General features: G+C 29.8%; 1 protein-coding gene across 1 annotated transcript; it reads left to right on the top strand.

Moving 5' to 3' along the window:
• Positions 1 to 13,422: 13,422 nt before the first annotated feature.
• Positions 13,423 to 18,954, top strand: LOC135267416 (uncharacterized). Its single transcript, XM_064359634.1, has 2 exons — positions 13,423 to 15,530; positions 18,748 to 18,954. Exons 1-2 carry the CDS (start codon positions 13,887 to 13,889, stop codon positions 18,799 to 18,801), a joined length of 1,698 nt encoding a protein of 565 aa, XP_064215704.1. The 5' UTR covers positions 13,423 to 13,886; the 3' UTR covers positions 18,802 to 18,954.
• The last annotated feature ends 4,518 nt before the right edge of the window (positions 18,955 to 23,472 follow it).

The raw sequence follows: 23,472 nt of genomic DNA, 5'->3' as shown, positions 1-23,472 counted from the left end.
TAATAACTCAATTCAAAACTGGTATAAAAACATTTACTATACAAAAGTTAATAATAATAATAATAATAATAATAATAATAATATTAATAATAATAATAATAATAGTAATAGTAACAAAAGTAATAATAATAATAATACTTTTAATAAGGAAAAATGAAGCTTATTTTGTGTGTTACATGAGCGTTTTCTCATTTCTATGCAAAAGATCATGTGTGATCTGTGTTTTTAGGCAATCTAAGCCATTTTATAGTTTTTAGGCAAGAAATTGGCTAAAATTAATCACTCATTTTAAAACTGGTATAAAAACAATACTATACAAAAGTTATAATCGGTTTTTAATAATAATAATAATAATAATAATAATAATAACAATAATAATAATAATAATAATAATAATAATAATAATAATAATAATAATAATAATAATAATAATAATAATAATAATAACAATAATATTAATAAAAATAATAATAATAGTAATAAAAGTAAGCTTAGTTTTCTAAGCAAAAATGAAGCTTATTTTGTGTGTTATATGAGTGTTTTCTCATTTCTATGCAAGAAATCATCTGTGATCTGTGTTTTTAGGCGAGAAATTGTCTAAAATTAATAACTCATTTTAAAACTGGTATAAAAACATTTACTATACAAAAGTTAATAATAATAATAATAATAATAATAATAATAATAATAATAATAATAATAATAATAATAATAATAATAATATTAATAATAATAATAATAATAGTAATAGTAACAAAAGTAATAGTAATACTTTTAATAAGGAAAAATGGAGCTTATTTTGTGTGTTACATGAGCGTTTTCTCATTTCTATGCAAAAGATCATGTGTGATCTGTGTTTTTAGGCAATCTAAGCCATTTTATAGTTTTTAATATTTAACAAAAATTAGCTTTAAAATAAAATGTTTGAAAAACTGAAATTAAACTAAATTAATTGTGACTAACACTTTAGTAGAGGAAAAAAGAGAAGACATAACAGTCACTAAAGTCTTAGAATTGTCTTTAGTCGTCATATTAATAACAATAACATTTATAATAACAATACTAGTAGTACTAAATTTGCTTATATGCAAGCGCGTAATGAAGATAACAGTTTTTTTTGTTTTTTGCTTATATCTCGAAAACAGATACTCCTATCAATTTTTACCTTTTTACCAAAATTAAAGTTGATAAAATTTCCTACAAAATACTTATTTGCATTTTTCATGTAGAACTAACCATAAGCGAGATATAAGTTTGAAAATAATTAATAATTAAAAAAAAATGTGTTTTAACAAAAAATGTATTGTGATTTAAAATACACTTAATTTATTGGGTCTAATACTTAATTAGAAGAAAAAGGAGGTGACAGTAAATGCTGCATTTTCGTCTTCGTCTCAAACATTAAAAACTGAATTACATTTTTGTTCAGTAACTGTCGTCGAAGACGAAAATGCAGCATTTACAAACGACTCTAAAAACTTCAGTGACTTTTATGTCATCTCCTTTTTCCTCTACTAATGTGTTAGTTTAATTTAGTTTAATTTCAGTTTTTCAAACATTTTATTTTAAAGCAAATTTTTGTTAAATATTAATTATATCCAACTCTATAACTCGCTTATGGTTGGTCCTACAAGAAAAATGCAAACAACTATTTTGTAGGAAATTTTATCAGCTTTAATTTTGAATGAAAGATAAAAATTGATAGGAGTAACTGTTTTCGAGATATAAGCAAAAAACAAAAAAACTGTTACCTTAATTAAGCGCTTGCATATAAGCAAATTTAGTACTACTAGTATTGTTATTATTAATGTTATTGTTATTAATATGACGACTAAAGACAACTTTAAGACTTTATTGACTTTTATGTCTCCTCTTTTTTCCTCTACTAAAGTGTTAGACACAATTAATTTAGTTTAATTTCAGTTTTTTAAACATTTTATTTTAAAACAAATTTTTGTTAAAGTTTATTTATATCCAACTCTATAACTCGCTTATGGTTGGTCTTACAAAAGAAATGCAAATAACTATTTTGTTGGAAATTTTATCAGCTTTAATTTTGAAAGAAAAATAAAAATTGACAGGAGTAATTGTTTTCGAGATATAAGCAAAAAACCAAAGTGAAAACTGTTACAGTTACTGAACAAAAATGTAATTCAGTTTTCAATGTTTGAGACGAAGACGAAAATGCAGCATTTAAAACGACTCTGAAGACTTCAGTGACTTTCATGTCACCTCCTTTTTCTTCTAATAAAGTATTGGACCCAATAAATTAAGTGAATTTTAAATCACAAGGCATTTTCTGTTAAAGCAATTTTGTTTTAAATATTAATTATTTTCAAACTTATATCTCACTTATGGTTAGTCGTACATGAAAAATGCAAATAACTATTTTGTAGGAAATTTTATCAGCTTTAATTCTAGTAAAAAGATAAAAATTGATAGGAGTAACTGTTTTCGAGATATAAGCTAGAAACCAAAAAACTGTTACCTTACTTAAGCGCTTGCATATAAGCAAATTTAGTACTATTAGTATTATTATTATTAATGTTATTGTTATTAATATGACGACTAAAAACGACTCTGAAGACTTTAGTGACCTTTATGTCTTCTCCTTTTTCCTCTACTAAAGTGTTAGACACAATTAATTTAGTTTAATTTTAGTTTTTCAAACATTTTATTTTAAAGCAAATTTTTGTTAAAGATTATTTATATCCAACTCTATAACTCGCTTATGGTTGGTCTCACAAAAGAAATGCAAATAACTATTTTGTAGGAAATTTTATGAGCTTTAATTTTGAAAAAAAGATAAAAATTGATAGGAGTAATTGTTTTCGAGATATAAGCAAAAAACCAAAGTAAAAACTGTTACAGTTACTGAACAAAAATGTAATTCAGTTTTCAATGTTTGAGACGAAGTCGAAAATGCAGCATTTAAAAACGACTCTGAAGACTTCAGTGACTTATATATGTCACCTCCTTTTTCTTCTAAAAAAGTATTGGACCTAATAAATTAAGTGTATTTTATATCACAAAACATTTTCTGTTAAAGCACTTTTTTTTTAAATATTAATTATTTTCAAACTTATATCTCGCTTATGGTTAGTCCTACATGAGAAATACAAATAACTATTTTGTAGGAAATTTTATCAGCTTTAATTTTAGTAAAACGATAAAAATTGATAGGAGTAACTGTTTTCGAGATATAAGCAAGAAACCAAAAAACTGTTACCTTAATTAAGCGATTGCATATAAGCAAATTTAGTACTATTAGTATTATTATTATTAATGTTATTGTTATTAATATGACGACTAAAGACGACTCTGAAACCTTTTGTGACTTTTATGTCTTTTTCTTTTTCCTCTACTAAAGTGTTAGACACAATTAAATTAGTTTAATTTCAGTTTTTCAAACATTTTATTTTAAAGCAAATTTTTGTTAAATATTATTCATATCCAACTCTATAACTCGCATATGGTTGGTCCTACAGGAAAAATGTAAATAACGATTTTGTAGAAAATTTTATCAGCTTTAATTTTGAAAGAAAGATAAAAATTGATAGGAGTAATAGTTTTCGAGATATAAGCAAAAAACCAATAAGAAAACTGTAACTGTTACTGAACAAAAATGTAATTCAGTTTTCAATGTTTGAGACGAAGACAAAAATGCAGCATTTAAAATCGACTCTGAAAACTTCAGTGACTTTTATGTCACCTCCTTTTTCTTCTAATAAAGTATTGGACCCAATAAATTAAGTGTATTTTAAATCACAAGACATTTTCTGTTAAAGCAATTTTTTTTTAAATATTAATTATTTTCAAACTTATATCTCGCTTATGGTTAGTCCTACATGAAAAATGCAAATTACTATTTTGTAGGAAATTTTATCAGCTTTAATTTTAGTAAAAAGATAAAAATTGATAGGAGTAACTGTTTTCGAGATGTAAGCAAGAGACCAAAAAACTGTTACCTTAATTAAGCGCTTGCATATAAGCAAATTTAGTACTAAAAACAACTCTGAAGACTTTGGTGACTTTTATGTCTTCTCATTTTTCCTCTACTAAAGTGTTAGACCCAATTAATTTAGTTTAATATCGGTTTTTCAAACATTTTATTTTAAAGCACATTTTTGTTAAAGATTATTTATATCCAAGTCTATAACTCGCTTATGGTTGGTCCTACAAAAAAATGCAAATAACTATTTTGTAGGAAATTTTATCAGCTTTAATTTTGAAAAAAAGATAAAAATTGATAGAAGTAACTGTTTTCGAGATATGAGCAAGAAACCAAAAAACTGTTACCTTAATTAAGCGTTTGCATATAAGCAAATTTAGTACTTTTAGTATTATTATTATTAATGTTATTGTTATTAATATGACGACTAAAGACGACTCTGAAACATTTAGTGACTTTTATGTCTTCTCCTTTTTCCTCTACTAAAGTGTTAGACACAGTTAATTTAGTTTAATTCCGGTTTTTCAAGCATTTTATTTTAAAGCAAATTTTTGTTAAATATTATTTATATCCAACTCTATAACTCGTTTATGCTTGGTCCTACAAGAAAAATGTAAATAACTATTTTGTTGGAAATTTTATCAGCATTAATTTTGAAAGAAAGATAAAATTTGATAGGAGTAACTGTTTTCGAGATATAAGCAAAAAACCAATAAGAAAACTGTAACTGTTACTGAACAAAAATGTAATTCAGTTTTTAATGTTTGAGACGAAGACAAAAATGCAGCATTTAAAAACGACTCTGAAAACTTCAGTGACTTTTATGTCACCTTCTTTTTCTTCTAATAAAGTATTGGACCCAATAAATTAAGTGTATTTTAAATCACAAGACATTTTCTGTTAAAACACTTTTTTTAATTATTAATTATTTAACTTATATCTCGCTTATGGTTAGTTCTACATGAAAAATGCAAATAACTATTTTGTAGGAAATTTTATCTCCTTTAATTTTGGTGAAAAAGTAAAAATTGATAGGAGTAACTGTTTTCGAGATATAAGCAAAAAACAAAAAAACTGTTACCTTAATTAAGCGCTTGCATATAAGCAAATTTAGTACTACTAGTATTGTTATTATAAATGTTATTGTTATTAATATGACGACTAAAGACAACTCTAAGACTTTTGTGACTTTTATGTCTCCTCCTTTTTCCTCTACTAAAGTGTTAGACACAATTAATTTAGATTAATTTCAGTTTTTCAAACATTTTATTTTAAAGCTAATTTTTGTTAAATATTAAAAACTAGAAAATGGCTTAGATTGCCTAAAAACACAGATCACACATGATCTTTTGCATAGAAATGAGAAAACGCTCATGTAACACACAAAATAAGCTCCATTTTTCCTTATTAAAAGTATTATTATTATTATTACTTTTGTTGCTATTACTATTATTATTATTATTATTATTATTATTATTATTATTATTATTATTATTAACTTTTGTATAGTAAATGCTTTTATACCAGTTTTAAAATGAGTTATTAATTTTAGACAATTTCTTGCCTAAAAACACAGATCACAGATGATTTCTTGCATAGAAATGAGAAAACACTCATATAACACACAAAATAAGCTTCATTTTTGCTTAGAAAACTAAGCTTACTTTTATTACTATTATTATTATTTTTATTAATATTATTGTTATTATTATTAGTATTATTATTATTGTTATTATTATTATTATTATTATTATTATTATTATTATTATTATTATTATTATTATTATTATTATTATTATTATTATTATTATTATTATTATTATTATTAATATTATTATTATTATTATTAACTTTTGTATAGTAAATGTTTTTATACCAGTTTTGAATTGAGTTATTAATTTTTGACAATTTCTTGCCTAAAAACACAGATCACAGATGATTTCTTGCATAGAAATGAGAAAACGCTCATATAACACACAAAATAAGCTTCATTTTTGCTTAGAAAACTAAGCTTACTTTTATTACTATTATTATTTTTATTATTATTATTATTATTATTATTATTATTAAAAACTTATATTAAACAGACAGAAAACGTCGTATTCTGACACAAAAAACGAATTACGTTATAGACTTGACGAGTACGGCGTATCTCGGACTCTTATAGGACTCTTATAGGGTCAAAAAGTATCAGTTTGGAGTAAAACAAATTATTTTTGTTGACTCTCAGTCTAAATTGTTCATCAGTTCAAACAAAAACGGCTTATTTTAGACGATCTTTTGCTTTGAACAAGAAAACTTACATCGAACAGACTAAAAACGTATTAATCTGGCATAAAAGAGCAATTTATGTATCACTTTGGATAAAGGCAGCTAATCCTATTCGTTTCATTGCCTAGAATAGACAAAATTGTTAAAAAATCTAACAAAAACGCTGTATTCTAGCACAAAATACTAATTACATTATAGTTTTGACGAGAATACCTTATTTGGAATGATTCTATGCTTCCAAACGAGTAAATTTTTATTAAACAGATGCCAAACATCATGTTTTGTCCTATAAAGACATTTTATATTGCAGTTTGTATTAAAACAAAATATTTTCGTTGATTCTTTGTTAGAAGCAGCAAACCTAACATTAAAGAATCTGAAAACTTTGTATTCGGACACAAACCACCGAATTTTGTATCAGTTTAGACAAAAACGGTTGATTTTCGACAATATTTTGCTTTCAACAAGAAAACTTACATCAAACTGACTAAAAACGTCTTATTTTAGCACAAAACAAAAGATTTGCGTTATAGTCTTAAAGCTGATTCATGCCACAGTTTGGATAAAAACCAATTATTTTTGGTAATTCATTGTTACAAACAAGAAACCTTACATCAAAGAAACTGAAAACCCCTTATTCAGGCACAGAAATTCGAATTACGTTTCAGTCTAGACAAAAACTGCTTATTTTAGACGATCCTTTGTTTTGAACACGAAAACTTACATTAAAAAGATTAAAAACGTCTTATTCTGGCTGAAAACTGCAAATTATATATTGCTCTAGATAAAAGCAATTTATCCTGATTACTCCTTTGCTTAGAATAGAGCAAACTTGTATAAAACTTAATGAAAACTTTAAATTTCGTCTCAAAGAAATAATTTACGTTATACTTTTGACCAGCACTGTTTATTTCAAACGAATTTATGATTCGAAACTAACGAACTTTTATGGGGCAGATGCAAAACCAGATATTACCATATAAAGCGTTGTTTTAAAGCAAAGTATTACCTTTTGCAACAAGAAATTTCACGTCAAAGAAACTGAAAACTTCGTATCCATGCATAAATATCGAATTACATATCAGTTTAGGCAAATACAGCTTATTTTAAACGATTCCTTGCTATAAACAAGAAAAATTTTATCAAGCATATTGAAAACGTCTTATTCTCGAAAATAAGAGCAAATTATGTATCAGTTTTAACAAAAGCGGATTACTCTGTTTGGTTCTATGCTTAGAGTAAAGTAAACTACTTTAAAACGTAATGAAAACTCTATATTCAAGCTCAAAAGAACAAATTACGTTATAGTTTTGACAAAAAAAAAATATTCCGGACGATTACATACTTCGAAGTAAGCAAACTTTAATTGAACAAGTGCAAAAGCTAATACTTTGCTCTAAAATAACGATTTATGTGGTAATATCGAATTTTGCATTTGTCCTATAAAAGTTTACTCGTTTCGCTCCATTGAATCATTCGAAATAAATTATTTTAACACAACAACAACGAAAATAATTTGTTTTTGTTTAAACTGTATCATAAGTCGCTTTTATAAAACGAACTAAGACGTTTGGCATTTGTTTAGTGAAAGTTTTCTTGTTTGGAGGCATAAAATCGTTTGAAATTAACATTTCTGGTCACAACTATAACGTAAATTATTTCTTTGAGACGAAATTTAAAGTTTTCATTAAGTTTTATACAAGTTTGCTCTATTCTAAGCAAAGGAGTAATCAGGATAAACTGCTTTTATCCAAAGTAATACATATTTTGCAGTTTTGAGCCAGAATAAGACGTTTTTAATCTTTTTAATGTAAGTTTTCGTGTTCAAAAGAAAGAATCGTCTAAAATAAGCAATTTGTGTCTAGACTGAAACGTAATTTGATTTTCTGGGCCTGAATAAGAGGTTTTCAGTTTCTTTGATGTAAGGTTTCTTGTTTGTAACAATGAATAAACGAAAATCATTGGTTTTAATCCAAACTGTGACATAAATCGTTTTTTAAAGGCGAAATCAGACGTTTTGCCTCTGTTCAGTGAAAGTATACTGGTTTCAAAGCATAGAATCGTTTGAAATTAACAGTTCTCGTCAAGACTATAACGCAAATCTTTAAAGTGATACAAAGAAATAATTTACGTTATAGTTTTGACCAGAACTGTTAATTTCAAACGTTTTTATGCCCCCAAACGAGAAAACTTTCAATAAACAGATGCCAAACGTCTTAGTTCGTTTTATAAAAGCGACTTATGTTACAGTATAAACAAAAACAAATTATTTTCGTTGTTGTTGTGTCAAAATAATTTATTTCGAATGATTCAATGGAGCGAAACGACTAAACTTTTATAGGACAGATGCAAAATACCATATTACCACATAAATCGTTATTTTAAAGCAAAGTATTAGCTTTTGCACTTGTTCAATTAAAGTTTGCTTACTTCGAAGTATGTAATCGTCCGAAATATTTTTTTTTTGCCAAAACTATAACGTAATTTGTTCTTTTGAGCTTGAATATAGAGTTTTCATTACGTTTTATGGTAGTTTACTCTACTCTAAGCATAGAATAAAACAGAGTAATCTGTTTTTGTTAAAACTGATACATAATTTGCTCTTATTTTCGAGAATAAGACGTTTTCAATATGCTTGATAAAATTTTTCTTGTTTATAGCAAGGAATCGTTTAAAATAAGCTGTAATTGCCTAAACTGATACGTAATTCGATATTTATGCATGGATACGAAGTTTTCAGTTTCTTTGACGTGAAATTTCTTGTTGCAAAACTTTGCTTTAAAACAATGCTTTATATGGTAATATGTGGTTTTGCATCTGCCCCATAAAAGTTCATTAGTTTCGAATCATAAATTCGTTTGAAATAAACAGTGCTGGTCAAAACTATAACGTAAATTATTTCTTTGAGACTAAATTTAAAGTTTTCATTAAATTTTATAAAAGTTTACTCTATTCTAAGTAAAGGAGTAATCAGGATAAATTGCTTTTATCTAGAGTAATATATAATTTGCAGTTTTCAGCCAGAATAAGACGTTTTTAATCTTTTTAATGTAAGTTTTTGTATTCAAAACAAAGGATCGTCTAAAGTAAGCAGTTTTTGTCCAGACTGAAACGTAATTCGAATTTCTGTGCCTGAATAAGGGGTTTTCAGTTACTTTGATGTAAGGTTTCTTGTTTGTAACAATGAATTAACGAAAATAATTGGTTTTTATTCAAACTGTGGCATAAATCGTTTTTAAAAGGCGAAATAAGATGTTTTTCCTCTGTTCAGTGAAAGTTTACTCGTTTCAAAGCATAGAACCGTCTGAAATTAACAGCTCTCGTTAAGACTATAACGCAAATCTTTTGTTTTGTGCTAAAATAAGACGTTTTTAATCAGTTTGATATAAATTTTCTTGTCCAAAGCAAAATATTGTCGAAAATTAACCGTTTTTGTCTCAACTGATACAAAATTCGGTGGTTTGTGTCCGAATACAAAGTTTTCAGATTCTTTAATGTTAGGTTTGCTGCTTCTAACAAAGAATCAACGAAAATATTTTGTTTTAATACAAACTGCAATATAAAATGTCTTTATAGGACAAAACATGATGTTTGGCATCTGTTTAATAAAAATTTACTCGTTTGGAAGCATAGAATCATTCCAAATAAGCTATTCTCGTCGAAACTATAATGTAATTAGTATTTTGTGCTAGAATACAGCGTTTTTGTTAGATTTATTAACAATTTTGTCTATTTTAAGAAATGAAACGAATAGTATTAGCTGCCTTTATCTAAAGTAATACATAAATTGCTCTTTTATGCCAGATTAATACGTTTTTAGTCTGTTCGATGTAAGTTTTCTTGTTCAAAGCAAAAGATCGTCTAAAATAAGCCGTTTTTGTTTGAACTGATGAACAATTCAGACTGAGAGTCAACAAAAATAATTTATTTTAATCCAAACTGATACTTTTTGACCCTATGAGAGTCCTATAAGAGTCCGAGATACGCCGTTCTCGTCAAGTCTATAACGTAATTCGTTTTTTTGTGTCAGAATACGACGTTTTCTGTCTGTTTAATATAAGTTTTTAATAATAATAATAATAATAATAACAATAATAATAATAATAATTATAAAAATAATAATACTAATAATAGTAATAATAATAATAATAATAAAAATAATAATAGTAATAAAAGTAAGCTTAGTTTTCTAAGCAAAAATGAAGCTTATTTTGTGTTATATGAGCGTTTTCTCATTTCTATGCAAGAAATCATCTGTGATCTGTGTTTTTAGGCAAGAAATTGTCTAAAATTAATAACTCATTTTAAAACTGGTATAAAAACATTTACTATACAAAAGTTAATAATAATAATAATAATAATAATAATAATAATAATAATATATTAATAATAGTAATAAAAATAATAATAATAATAATAATAATAATAATAATAATAATAATAATAATAATAATAATAATAATAATAATAATAATAATGATAATAATACTTATAATAATGAATTTCTTTCTAAATTAAAGCTTAGTTTTTCTAAGCAAAAATGATGCTTATTTTGTGTTATCTGAGCGTTTTCTTATTTCTATGCAAGAGATCATCTGTGATCTGTGTTTTTAGGCAAGAAATTGTCTAAAATTAATAACTCATTTTAAAACTGGTATAAAAACATTTACTATACAAAAGTTATAATGGGTTTTTAATAATAATAATATTAATGATAATAATAATAATAATAATAATAATAATAATAATAATAATAATAATAATAATAATAATAATAATAATAATAATAATAGTAATAATAATAATAATAATAATAAAAATAATAATAATAGTAGTAAGAAAAGTAAGCTTAGTTTTCTAAGCAAAAATGAAGCTTATTTTGTGTTATATGAGCGTTTTCTCATTTCTATGCAAAAGATCATGTGTGATCTGTGTTTTTAGGCAATCTAAGCCATTTTATAGTTTTTAGGCAAGAAATTGGCTAAAATTAATCACTCATTTTAAAACTGGTATAAAAACAATACTATACAAAAGTTATAATCGGTTTTTAATAATAATAATAATAATAATAATAATAATAATAATAATAATAATAATAATAATAATAATAATAATAATAACAATAATAATAATAATAATAATAATAATAACAATAATAATAATAATAATAATAATAATTAAAATAATATTAATAGTAATAAAAGTAAGCTTAGTTTTCTAAGCAAAAAGGAAGCCTATTTTGTGTGTTATATGAGTGTTTTCTCATTTCTATGCAAAAGATCATGTGTGATGTGTGTTTTTAGGCAATCTAAGCCATTTTATAGTTTTTAATATTTAACAAAAATTTGCTTTAAAATAAAATGTTTGAAAAACTGAAATTAAACTAAATTAATTGTGTCTAACACTTTAGTAGAGGAAAAAGGAGGAGACATAAAAGTCACTAAAGTCTTAGAGTTGTCTTTAGTCGTCATATTAATAACAATAACATTTATAATAACAATACTAGTAGTACTAAATTTGCTTATATGCAAGCGCTTAATTAAGGTAACAGTTTTTTTGTTTTTTGCTTATATCTCGAAAACAGTTACACCTATAAATTTTTACTTTTTCACCAAAATTTAAGGTGATAAATTTTCCTACAAAATAGTTATTTGCATTTTTCATGTAGAACTAACCATAAGCGAGATATAAGTTTGAAAGTAATTAATAATTAAAAAAAAGTGTTTTAACAGAAAATGTCTTGTGATTTATAATACACTTAATTTATTGGGTCCAATACTTTATTAGAAGAAAAAGGAGGTGACATAAAAGTCACTGAAATTTTCAGAGTCGTTTTTAAATGCTGCATTTTTGTCTTCGTTTCAAACATTGAAAACTGAATTACATTTTTGTTCAGTAACAGTTACAGTTTTCTTATTGGTTTTTTGCTTATATCTCGAAAACAGTTACTCCTATCAAATTTTATCTTTCTTTCACAATTAAAGCTGATAAAATTTCCAACAAAATAGTTATTTGCACCTCATTTTTCTTCTAATTAAGTATTGGACCCAATAAATTAAGTGTATTTTAAATCACAAGACATTTTCTGTTAAAACACTTTTTTTTTTAATTATTAATTATTTTCAAACTTATATCTCGCTTATGGTTTGTACTACATGAAAAATGCAAATAACTCTTTTGCAGGAAATTTTATCATCTTTAATTTTGGTGAAAAGGTAAAAATTGATAGGAGTAACTGTTTTCGAGATATAAGCAAGAAACCAAAAAACTATTACTTTAATGCAGCGTTTGCATATAAGCAAATTTAGTACTATTAGTTTTATTATTATTAATGTTATTGTTATTAATATGACGACTAAAGACGATTCTGAAACCTTTAGAGACTTTTATGTCTTCTCCTTTTTCCTCCACTAAAGTGTTAGACACAATTAATTTAGTTTAATTTCAGTTTTTCAAACATTTTATTTTAAAGCAAATTTTTGTTAGATATTATTTATATTCATCTCTATAACTCGCTTATGCTTGGTCCTACAAGAAAAATGCAAATAATTACTTTGTTGGAAATTTTATCAGCTTTAATTTTGAGAGAAAGATAAAATTTGATAGGTGTAACTGTTTTTGAGATATAAGCAAAAAACCAATAAGAAAACTGTAACTGTTACTGAACAAAAATGTAATTCAGTTTTCAATGTTTGAGACGAAGACGAAAATGCAGCATTTAAAAACGACTCTGAAGACTTCAGTGACTTTTATGTCACCTCCTTTTTCTTCTAATAAAGTATTAGAACCAATAAATTAAGTGTATTTTAAATCACAAGGCATTTTCTGTTAATGCACTTTTGTTTTAAATATTAATTATTTTCAAACTTATAGCTCGCTTATGGTTAGTCGTACATGAAAAATGCAAATAACTATTTTGTAGGAAATTTTATCAGCTTTAATTTTAGTAAAAAAATAAAAATTGATAGGAGTAATTGTTTTTGAGATATAAGCTAGAAACCAAAAAACTGTTACCTTAATTAAGCGCTTGCATATAAGCAGATTTAGTACTATTAGTATTATTATTATTAATGTTATTGTTATTAATATGACGACTAAAAACGACTCTGAAGACTTTAGTGATTTTTATGTCTTCTCCTTTTTCCTCTACTAAAGTGTTAGACACAAATAATTTGGTTTAATTTTGTTAAGTGAAGGGGGCGCTGCTGGTGAAATTGGCGGGAAATGATGACGCGTGAGGCGCGTACGGGCAACGCCTAGTTAGTTGGAAGGACACTGTGGAAGTGTCAATGTCGTTGTTGAATCTAATTTGCTAATAAATTAGTTTTTGGGTGAATTCCGAGTTTCATTTACAGAGCAGCGGTAGGATATTGCTCAAATAATCGTTTCCGATAGAGAGTGGTGAATTGTGGTGATTTTGTGAGGAATTTGTGGGTCGCCAAGGCAAGGGCCAAAAATTGAAGTTTTGGGAATCTGTACCGTTTCATTCGTAACAAAATTGTGTTTTACGACTTGAAATCGAACAAATCAATCGGGTGCTAGCCGAATTTATCTGATTTTTCTGATTTCTGACGAGTTCTAGGAGTTACGCAACCACACGCTGTCAATTTTCATTTGGGTGTGGCTCAAAAGGCGCGAAAAGTTTTCTGGTGAGATTTTCGCAATGGGGCGTCACAGGTACCGAGGAAATGTGGACTCGGACGACTCGGACTCAAGTGACGATGAGCCACGGCCGAAAAGGTCCGCGCCTGGGGTCTCCACTACAGTAAATTCACCCCCAGTTTCGGCCGAGTCCGCTAGAATCGCGAGACTTGAGCAACTTGTGGAAAACTTGAATCGACGTTTGCTAAACCGCAATTTTGAGCACACATCAGGACAAGTTGGCATTAAAAGTGACCTGATTCCTGAATTCGCTCCAGGAAACCCCAATTTTAGTACCACTAAGTGGTTGCATAAAATTGACCAGTTGGCTCTCGTGAACGGTTGGGACGAACGTACAACGATTTATGGCATGATAAGTCGACTCAAGGGGTTGGCCAAGGAGTGGTACGACAATCTCGATCCCTCAGCATACGACCGGAGCTGGGATGAATGGAAACGTTTGTTACAAGCCACCTTCCCCGATCACCACGATTATGCTTCCACACTTCGTAAGCTAGTGAATAGGGTGAAGGAAGACGGTGAAACCTGGGCACAATATTATTTTGGGAAATTAAATCTGTTGCAGGCTTGTGACATAACAGGAACGAATGCAGTCTCCTGTCTTATTGATGGAATCACTGACGTGACTCTCAGAAATGGGGCTAGAGCAGGGCGTTACGTTACACCCGAAAGCTTGTACGCTGAGTATTTGTCGACTCTGAGATCCGAAGGTGACAAGCGGGATACGCTCGCAAAGCAGGCGCCTCGGGAAAGGAGGAGGTTCCTTCCAAGTCGAGTCGAAACACAAAAACTGTATTCGTCAGTTCGGTGTTACAATTGTCGTAATCGAGGACATGTTGCGACAAAGTGCCCGAAACCAAGAATTGAGTGCAAGAAATGTGGTCGCATTGGACATGTGGATGCTGAGTGCCGACGTGGTAACGTAGTAAAAGAAAACATGTCTAAGCAGGCACTAACGACAAGTGTAGCTGACGCAAGTAATAATAAGAATTATTACATAGACATTAAGGTCAATGGTAAGCCGACGCGAGCTTACATTGACTCAGGAGCTGAACCGGTCCTTGTCAAGCAAAGTGTTGCTAGAGAATTGGGACTGATGTGGCAGCCAAGTTTACATTTGATTCGTGGTTATGGCCAGGGAATCACCAAAGTGCATGGGGAAGTCGAAGTAGAGCTAGAAGTGGATCTTGTCAAGGCAAACGTAAAAGCTTTGATCGTCGAAGACAGTGCACAACGTGTGCCTGTCATAGTGGGACAGACCTTCCTGAATGCGGGTGCTAATACGATTATAGCAAATGAGGAAGCTGTGAGAGTAGTTGACGGAAACAACGAATCGATCCAAGCATTTCTAGGCCAACTTCCGACACGAAAAGTTGCACTTTGGGCGGAAGAGGAAACAGTGATCCCTCCTCAATCCATTGGTTGCATACGAATCAAGGCAAAAGACGATGGGTGGAAAGGAGCTTATTACGTTGAAGGGTGTCAACGTCCGAGACCAGGGTTCGAACACGTTGTTCATCGGTGTGTCACATGTGATGGAGGCCTAGTGACCGTTCGCAATCTATCGCACCAAGATCTGGTCTATCGAAAGGCGCAAATCGTTGCGAGAGCTGAGCCTTGCGAGCAGGAAAGGACAGCTACGACGGTGAGTGTGTTTTCTGTGGGGAAGGTTGAGGTAAAGAGTTTTCAACGGTGGGAACTTCTTACACAAGTCAATAAGAATCTAGACCCGGCTCAGTTCGAGCAATTGTTACAACTCGTTAACGAATTTCGAGATTGTTTTGCACGAAATGTAGCGGAAATAGGTGCCACAACTGTGGCAGAAATGAAGCTAACTTTGACTGATGATAAACCTGTAATTTATCGTCCTTATCGCATCACGAAAGAAGAATTGTTCGAGATATAGTAAATGACTTGTTAGGTAGCGGAGTCATACGAGAATCAGACTCGCCATATTCGAGTCCCATACTGTTGGTGCGGAAGAAAGATGGGCAACACCGTATGTGTGTTGACTATCGACAATTAAATTCGAAAACAATCAAAGATCGCTTTCCGTTACCACGAGTAGATGAACATTTGGATAAACTAAAAGGTGCAAAGTTTTTCACCACACTAGATCTCGCGAGTGGGTACTATCAGATCCCAATGGCCACCGAATCGATTCCAAAGACAGCATTTGTTACGCCTGATGGGCATTACGAGTTTGTCCGCATGCCTTTTGGTCTAGCCAACGCTCCGGCAGTGTTTCAGCGAGCTATGAATAAGGTGTTGGGTCCATTACGGTTTCAGACCGCTTTTTGTTACATAGATGATCTTCTGATACCTTCCAAAGACTTTGAAACAGGTCTTAACAATTTACGAACGGTGTTTCAATTGCTTCGACAGTTCGGATTGACTCTAAAGCTGAGTAAATGTTGCTTCTTTGGAAGTCAAATAGAGTATTTAGGGCATGAGATCAGTGCGGAAGGCATTAAGCCAGGCGAGACAAAAATCAAAGCGGTGACAGCTTTTCCCAAACCAACAGACGTACACAAACTTAGGCAATTCTTAGGTTTGTGTGGGTACTTTCGAAAGTACGTGAAAGATTACGCAACAATAGCAAGTAGTTTGACGAGTCTCCTAAAGAAAGGCAGTGCATTTGTTTGGGAAGAAGCACAAGAGCGGGCTTTTCAGACTTTAAAAGACATCTTGACGAGCAGACCAGTTCTTGCAATTTACGACGCGGAAGCTGAAACGGAGTTACACACTGACGCTTCTAAAGTTGGAATTGGTGGCATTCTGTTGCAACGACAAGGTGATGGATCTTTGCGTCCAGTTATGTTTTTCAGCCGACAGACGACCAAAGAGGAACAAAGGTACCACTCGTACGAGCTAGAAACGCTAGCGGTGGTCTGTTCTCTCAAACATTATCGAGTATACTTGTTGGGGCTTCAATTCAAGGTGATCACAGACTGTAATGCTTTACGAACAACCCTTACCAAGAGAGATTTGATTCCACGAATTGGGAGATGGTGGTTGTTGACTTCTGAGTTCGACTTTACTGTAGAATACAGACCTGGCAGTAAAATGAGTCACGTTGACGCTTTGAGTAGAAATACGGTATTAGATCCTTCGGAGCCTTCAGTGGAAGTTTTGCATATTAATGTTAACGATGATGATTGGATTTTAGCTGTTCAAATGAAGGATGCGAGATGCGCATTGTTGAAGGAAATATTGGAAAAATCACCGACTAACGCTGAAGAGCGTGCCATTCACAAAGAGTATAAACTAAAAGATGGTCGAGTATTCAAACAGACTGAGTCAGGATTAAAATGGGTCGTACCAAAAGCGGTAAGACGCCAGATTTTATTAGCACACCACGATGGAATTGGCCATTTATCGAATGAGAAAACTTTGGCATCTGTGTCGAAATCTTATTGGTTTCCTTCAATGCGGAGGTATGTTCATAAATATATTTCTAGCTGCTTGGAGTGTCTCTACAATAAGGAAGCCGGAGGAAAGCAGCCAGGATTTTTGAATCCCATACCTAAGAATTCGCAACCATTTGACACATTGCACATGGATCATTTGGGACCATTTGTAAAGAGCAAATCACATAATTCTTATCTTTTAGCTATTATCGATGCATTTACTAAATTTGTCTTTCTCAGGGCCGTGCCTAATACTAAGGTGGGCCCTGTTTTATCATTTTTAGCTTCTCTTACAGGAATGTTTGGTGTACCTAAACGTATAATAGCCGATCGTGGGGCTTGTTTTTCTAGCAAAAAGTTTAAGACACATTGTACCGATTTAAACGTTAAATTAGTACTAACCGCGACTGCCACACCACGGGCTAATGGCCAGGTGGAGCGATTAAATCGTACGATTTTATCTCAGCTTGCTGCTAGCTCGAGAGAAGAAGAGAAATGGGATGACTTTGTGAGTAGAATTAGTTGGGGTATTAATTCTACGCCGAATTCGACTACGGGCAAAAGTCCATACGAATTGTTGTTGGGGTATACACCTCGACATGCTAATGACTCAATCCTCACCAACGTGGTGACAGAGGGTGTTCATGATGGTGATTTGCCACGGACACGAGCAGACGTTGCTCAGCGTGTCGAAAAGGAACAGCAGAAGCAAAAAGAGCGTTATGACAAGCGACGCTGTGCCCCAAAGAGATTTAATGTAGGTGATCTCGTGTTGGTACGCACCACGCGAGCTTCAAACGAGGGCAAAAGTCGGAAGCTGTTACCTAAATATTCGGGACCGTACCGAATTCAGAAAGTGCTCGACTACGATAGGTATGTCGTGACGGACATGCCGGGGGCGACGCGTTCCCAAAAACGATATGAGGGTGTTCACTCAGTGGACAAATTGAGACATTACGTTGTCGCCACGACGAGTGGAGACGAAACAATAGGCGATGTCAGTGACGAATGACTGAGTTCGCTGTGAAGCTGAGTGAAGTTCAACGTGAACTCACGATTTTGGGCCCAAATGTTGTTTTTAAGCGCTTTACGTTGAAACTCATGAGTTAATGATTTGTTGTTGTTGTTATTGTTCTTGTTCTTGTTATTGTTCTTCTACTTATTCTTGAGGTTACTGATCTTGTTGGTGTTGGTGATCTTATTGTTGTTGTTGGTAGTGTTCTTATTGTTGTTCTTAATTAATTCTCAACGTGAGAAACACGATTATGGTTATTTTCAGATTCATTCTCAACGTGAGAAACACGATTATGGTTATTTTCAGATTCATTCTCAACGTGAGAAACACGATTATGATTATTTTCAGGTTGTTTATAAATAGTTCTTAAGTGGGACTCGGGCTGTAGATGTATACTACGGCTCGGATACATGGTATTGGTTAATTACTTGTTTTAGAAACACCGGTGGTTCCCCGAGGACGTGGAACACGGAAGCGTGGCCGACTGTTAAGTGAAGGGGGCGCTGCTGGTGAAATTGGCGGGAAATGATGACGCGTGAGGCGCGTACGGGCAACGCCTAGTTAGTTGGAAGGACACTGTGGAAGTGTCAATGTCGTTGTTGAATCTAATTTGCTAATAAATTAGTTTTTGGGTGAATTCCGAGTTTCATTTACAATTTTAGTTTTTCAAACATTTTATTTTAAAGCAAATTTTTGTTAAAGATTATTTATATCCAACTCTATAACTCGCTTATGGTTGGTCCTACAAAAAAATGCAAATAACTATTTTGTAGGAAATTTCATCAGCTTTAATTTTGAAAAAAAGATAAAAATTGATAGGAGTAACTGTTTTCGAGATATAAGCAAGAAACCAAAAAACTGTTACCTTAATTAAGCGTTTGCATATAAGCAAATTTAGTACTTTTAGTATTATTATTATTAATGTTATTGTTATTAATATGACGACTAAAGACGACTCTGAAACATTTAGTGACTTTTATGTCATCTCCTTTTTCCTCTACTAAAGTGTTAGACACAATTAATTTAGTTTAATTCCGGTTTTTCAAGCATTTTATTTTAAAGCAAATTTTTGTTAAATATTATTTATGTCCAACTCTATAACTCGTTTATGCTTGGTCCTACAAGAAAAATGTTAATAACTATTTTGTTGGAAATTTTATCAGCTTTAATTTTAGTAAAAAGATAAAAATTGACAAGAGTAACTGTTTTCGAGATATAAGCAAGAAACTGTTACCTTAATTAAGCGCTTGCATATAAGCAAATTTAGTAATATTAGTATTATTATTATTAATGTTATTGTTATTAATTTGACGACTAAAAACGACTCTGAAGACTTTGGTGACTTTTATGTCTTCTTCTTTTTCCTCTACTAAAGTGTTAGACCCAATTAATTTAGTTTAATTTCGGTTTTTCAAACATTTTATTTTAAAGCAAATTTTTGTTAAAGATTGTTTATATCCAACTCTATAACTCGCTTATGGTTGGTCTTACAAAAGAAATGCAAATAACTATTTTGTAGGAAATTTTATCAGCTTTAATTTTGAAAGAAAGATAAAAATTGATAAGAGTAAATGTTTTCGAGATATAAGCAAAAAACCAAAGTGAAAACTGTTACAGTTACTGAACAAAAATGTTTTTCAGTTTTCAATGTTTGAGACGAAGACGAAAATGCAGCATTTACAAACGACTCTAAAAACTTCAGTGACCTTTCTGTCACCTCCTTTTTCTTCTAATAAAGTATTGGACCCAATAAATTAAGTGAATTTTAAATCACAAGACATTTTCTGTTAAAGCACTTTTTTTTAAATATTAATTATTTTCAAACTTATATTTCGCTTATGATTAGTCAAATTTATAGGAGTAACTGTTTTCGAGATATAAGCAAAAAACCAAAGTGAAAACTGTAACAGTTACTGAACAAAAATGTAATTCAGTTTTCAAAGTTTGAGACGAAGACGAAAATGCAGCATTTAAAAACGACTCTGAAGACTTCAGTGACTTTTAAGTCACCTCCTTTTTCTTCTAATAAAGTATTGGACCCAATAAATGAAGTGTATTTTAAATCACAAGACATTTTCTGTTAAAGCACTTTTTTTTTAAATATTGATTATTTTCAAACTTATATCTCGCTTATAGTTAGTCCTACATGAAAAATGCAAATAACTATTTTGTAGGAAATTTTATCAGCTTTAATTTTAGTAAAAAGATAAAAATTGATAGGAGTAACTGTTTTCGAGATATAAGCAAGAAACCAAAAAACTGTTACCTTAATAAAGCGCTTGCATATAAGCAAATTTAGTACTATTAGTATTATTATTATTAATGTTATTGTTATTAATATGACGACTAAAAACGACTCTGAAGACTTTGGTGACTTTTATGTCTTCTCCTTTTTCCTATACTAAAGTGTTAGACCCAATTAATTTAGTTTAATTTCGGTTTTTCAAACATTTTATTTTAAAGCAAATTTTTGTTAAAGATTATTTATATCCAACTCTATAACTCGCTTATGGTTGGTCTTACAAAAGAAATGCAAATAACTATTTTGTAGGAAATTTTATCAGCTTTAATTTTGAAAGAAAGATAAAAATTGATAGGAGTAATTGTTTTCGAGATATAAGCAAAAAACCAAAGTGAAAACTGTTACAGTTACTGTACAAAAATGTAATTCAGTTTTCAATGTTTGAGACGAAGACGAAAATGCAGCATTTAAAAACGACTCTGAAGACTTCAGTGACTTTTATGTCACCTCCTTTTTCTTCTAATAAAGTATTTTACCCAATAAATTAAGTGTATTTTAAATCACAAGGCATTTTCTGTTAAAGCACTTTTTTTTAAATATTAATTATTTTCAAACTTCTATCTCGCTTATGGTTAGTCCTACATGAAAAATGCGAATAACTATTTTGTAGGAAATTTTATCAGCTTTAATTTTAGTAAAAAAATGAAAATTGATAGAAGTAATTGTTTTCGAGATATTAGCAAGAAACCAAAAAACTGTTACCTTAATAAAGCGCTTGCATATAAGCAAATTTAGTACTATTAGTATTATTATTATTAATGTTATTGTTATTAATATGACGACTAAAAACGACTCTGAAGACTTTGGTGACTTTTATGTCTTCTCTTTTTTCTTATACTAAAGTGTTAGACCCAATTAATTTAGTTTAATTTCGGTTTTTCAAACATTTTATTTTAAAGCAAATTTTTGTTAAAGATTATTTATATCCAACTCTATAACTCGCTTATGGTTGGTCTTACAAAAGAAATGCAAATAACTATTTTGTAGGAAATTTTATCAGCTTTAATTTTGAAAGAAAGATAAAAATTGATAGGAGTAATTGTTTTCGATATATAAGCAAAAAACCAAAGTGAAAACTGTTACAGTTACTGTACAAAAATGTAATTCAGTTTGCAATGTTTGAGACGAAGACGAAAATGCAGCATTTAAAAACGACTCTGAAGACTTCAGTGACTTTTATGTCACCTCCTTTTTCTTCTAATAAAGTATTGGACCCAATAAATTAAGTGTATTTTAAATCACAAGACATTTTCTGTTAAAGCACTTTTTTTTTAAATATTAATTATTTTCAAACTTCTATCTCGCTTATGGTTAGTCCTACATAAAAAATGTAAATAACTATTTTGTAGAAAATTTTATCAGCTTTAATTTTAGTAAAAAGATAAAAATTGATAGGAGTAACTGTTTTCGAGATATAAGCAAGAAACTGTTACCTTAATTAAGCGCTTGCATATAAGCAAATTTAGTAATATTAGTATTATTATTATTAATGTTATTGTTATTAATTTGACGACTAAAAACGACTCTGAAGACTTTGGTGATTTTTATGTCTTCTTCTTTTTCCTCTAGTAAAGTGTTAGACCCAATTAATTTAGTTTAATTTCGGTTTTTCAAACATTTTATTTTAAAGCAAATTTTTGTTTAAGATTGTTTATATCCAACTCTATAACTCGCTTATGGTTGGTCTTACAAAAGAAATGCAAATAACTATTTTGTAGGAAATTTTATCAGCTTTAATTTTGAAAGAAAGATAAAAATTGATAAGAGTAAATGTTTTCGAGATATAAGCAAAAAACCAAAGTGAAAACTGTTACAGTTACTGAACAAAAATGTTATTCAGTTTTCAATGTTTGAGACGAAGACGAAAATGCAGCATTTACAAACGACTCTAAAAACTTCAGTGACCTTTCTGTCACCTCCTTTTTCTTCTAATAAAGTATTGGACCCAATAAATTAAGTGTATTTTAAATCACAAGACATTTTCTGTTAAAGCACTTTTTTTTAAATATTAATTATTTTCAAACTTATATTTCGCTTATGATTAGTCAAATTTATAGGAGTAACTGTTTTCGAGATATAAGCAAAAAACCAAAGTGAAAACTGTAACAGTTACTGAACAAAAATGTAATTCAGTTTTCAAAGTTTGAGACGAAGACGAAAATGCAGCATTTAAAAACGACTCTGAAGACTTCAGTGACTTTTATGTCACCTCCTTTTTCTTCTAATAAAGTATTGGACCCAATAAATTAAGTGTATTTTAATTCACAAGACATTTTCTGTTAAAGCACTTTTTTTAAAATATTAATTATTTTCAATCTTCTATCTCGCTTATGGTTAGTCCTACATAAAAAATGTAAATAACTATTTTGTAGAAAATTTTATCAGCGTTAATTTTAGTAAAAAATAAAAATTGATAGAAGTAACTGTTTTCGAGATATAAGCAAGAAACCAAAAAACTGTTACCTTAATAAAGCGCTTGCATATAAGCAAATTTAGTACTATTAGTATTATTATTATTAATGTTATTGTTATTAATATGACGACTAAAAACGACTCTGAAGACTTTGGTGACTTTTATGTCTTCTCCTTTTTCCAATACTAAAGTGTTAGACCCAATTAATATAGTTTAATTTCGGTTTTTCAAACATTTTATTTTAAAGCAAATTTTTGTTAAAGATTATTTATATCCAACTCTATAACTCGCTTATGGTTGGTCTTACAAAAGAAATGCAAATAACTATTTTGTAGGAAATTTTATCAGCTTTAATTTTGAAAGAAAGATAAAAATTGATAGGAGTAATTGTTTTCGAGATATAAGCAAAAAACCAAAGTGAAAACTGTTACAGTTACTGAACAAAAA

The sequence above is a fragment of the Tribolium castaneum genome, unplaced genomic scaffold (assembly GCF_031307605.1).
Source record: "Tribolium castaneum strain GA2 unplaced genomic scaffold, icTriCast1.1 ptg000022l, whole genome shotgun sequence".
Lineage (NCBI taxonomy): Eukaryota > Metazoa > Arthropoda > Insecta > Coleoptera > Tenebrionidae > Tribolium > Tribolium castaneum.
This window is presented reverse-complemented; position numbering and strand designations above follow the sequence as displayed.

Coding starts and splice junctions, on each gene's coding strand:
- LOC135267416 (XM_064359634.1), top strand. CDS start 13,887: ATGGGGCGTCACAGGTACCGAGGAAATGTGGACTCGGACGACTCGGAC. Junction 15,531..18,747: donor AGGAAAGGACAGCTACGACG/GTGAGTGTGTTT, acceptor TACTTGTTTTAG/AAACACCGGTGGTTCCCCGA.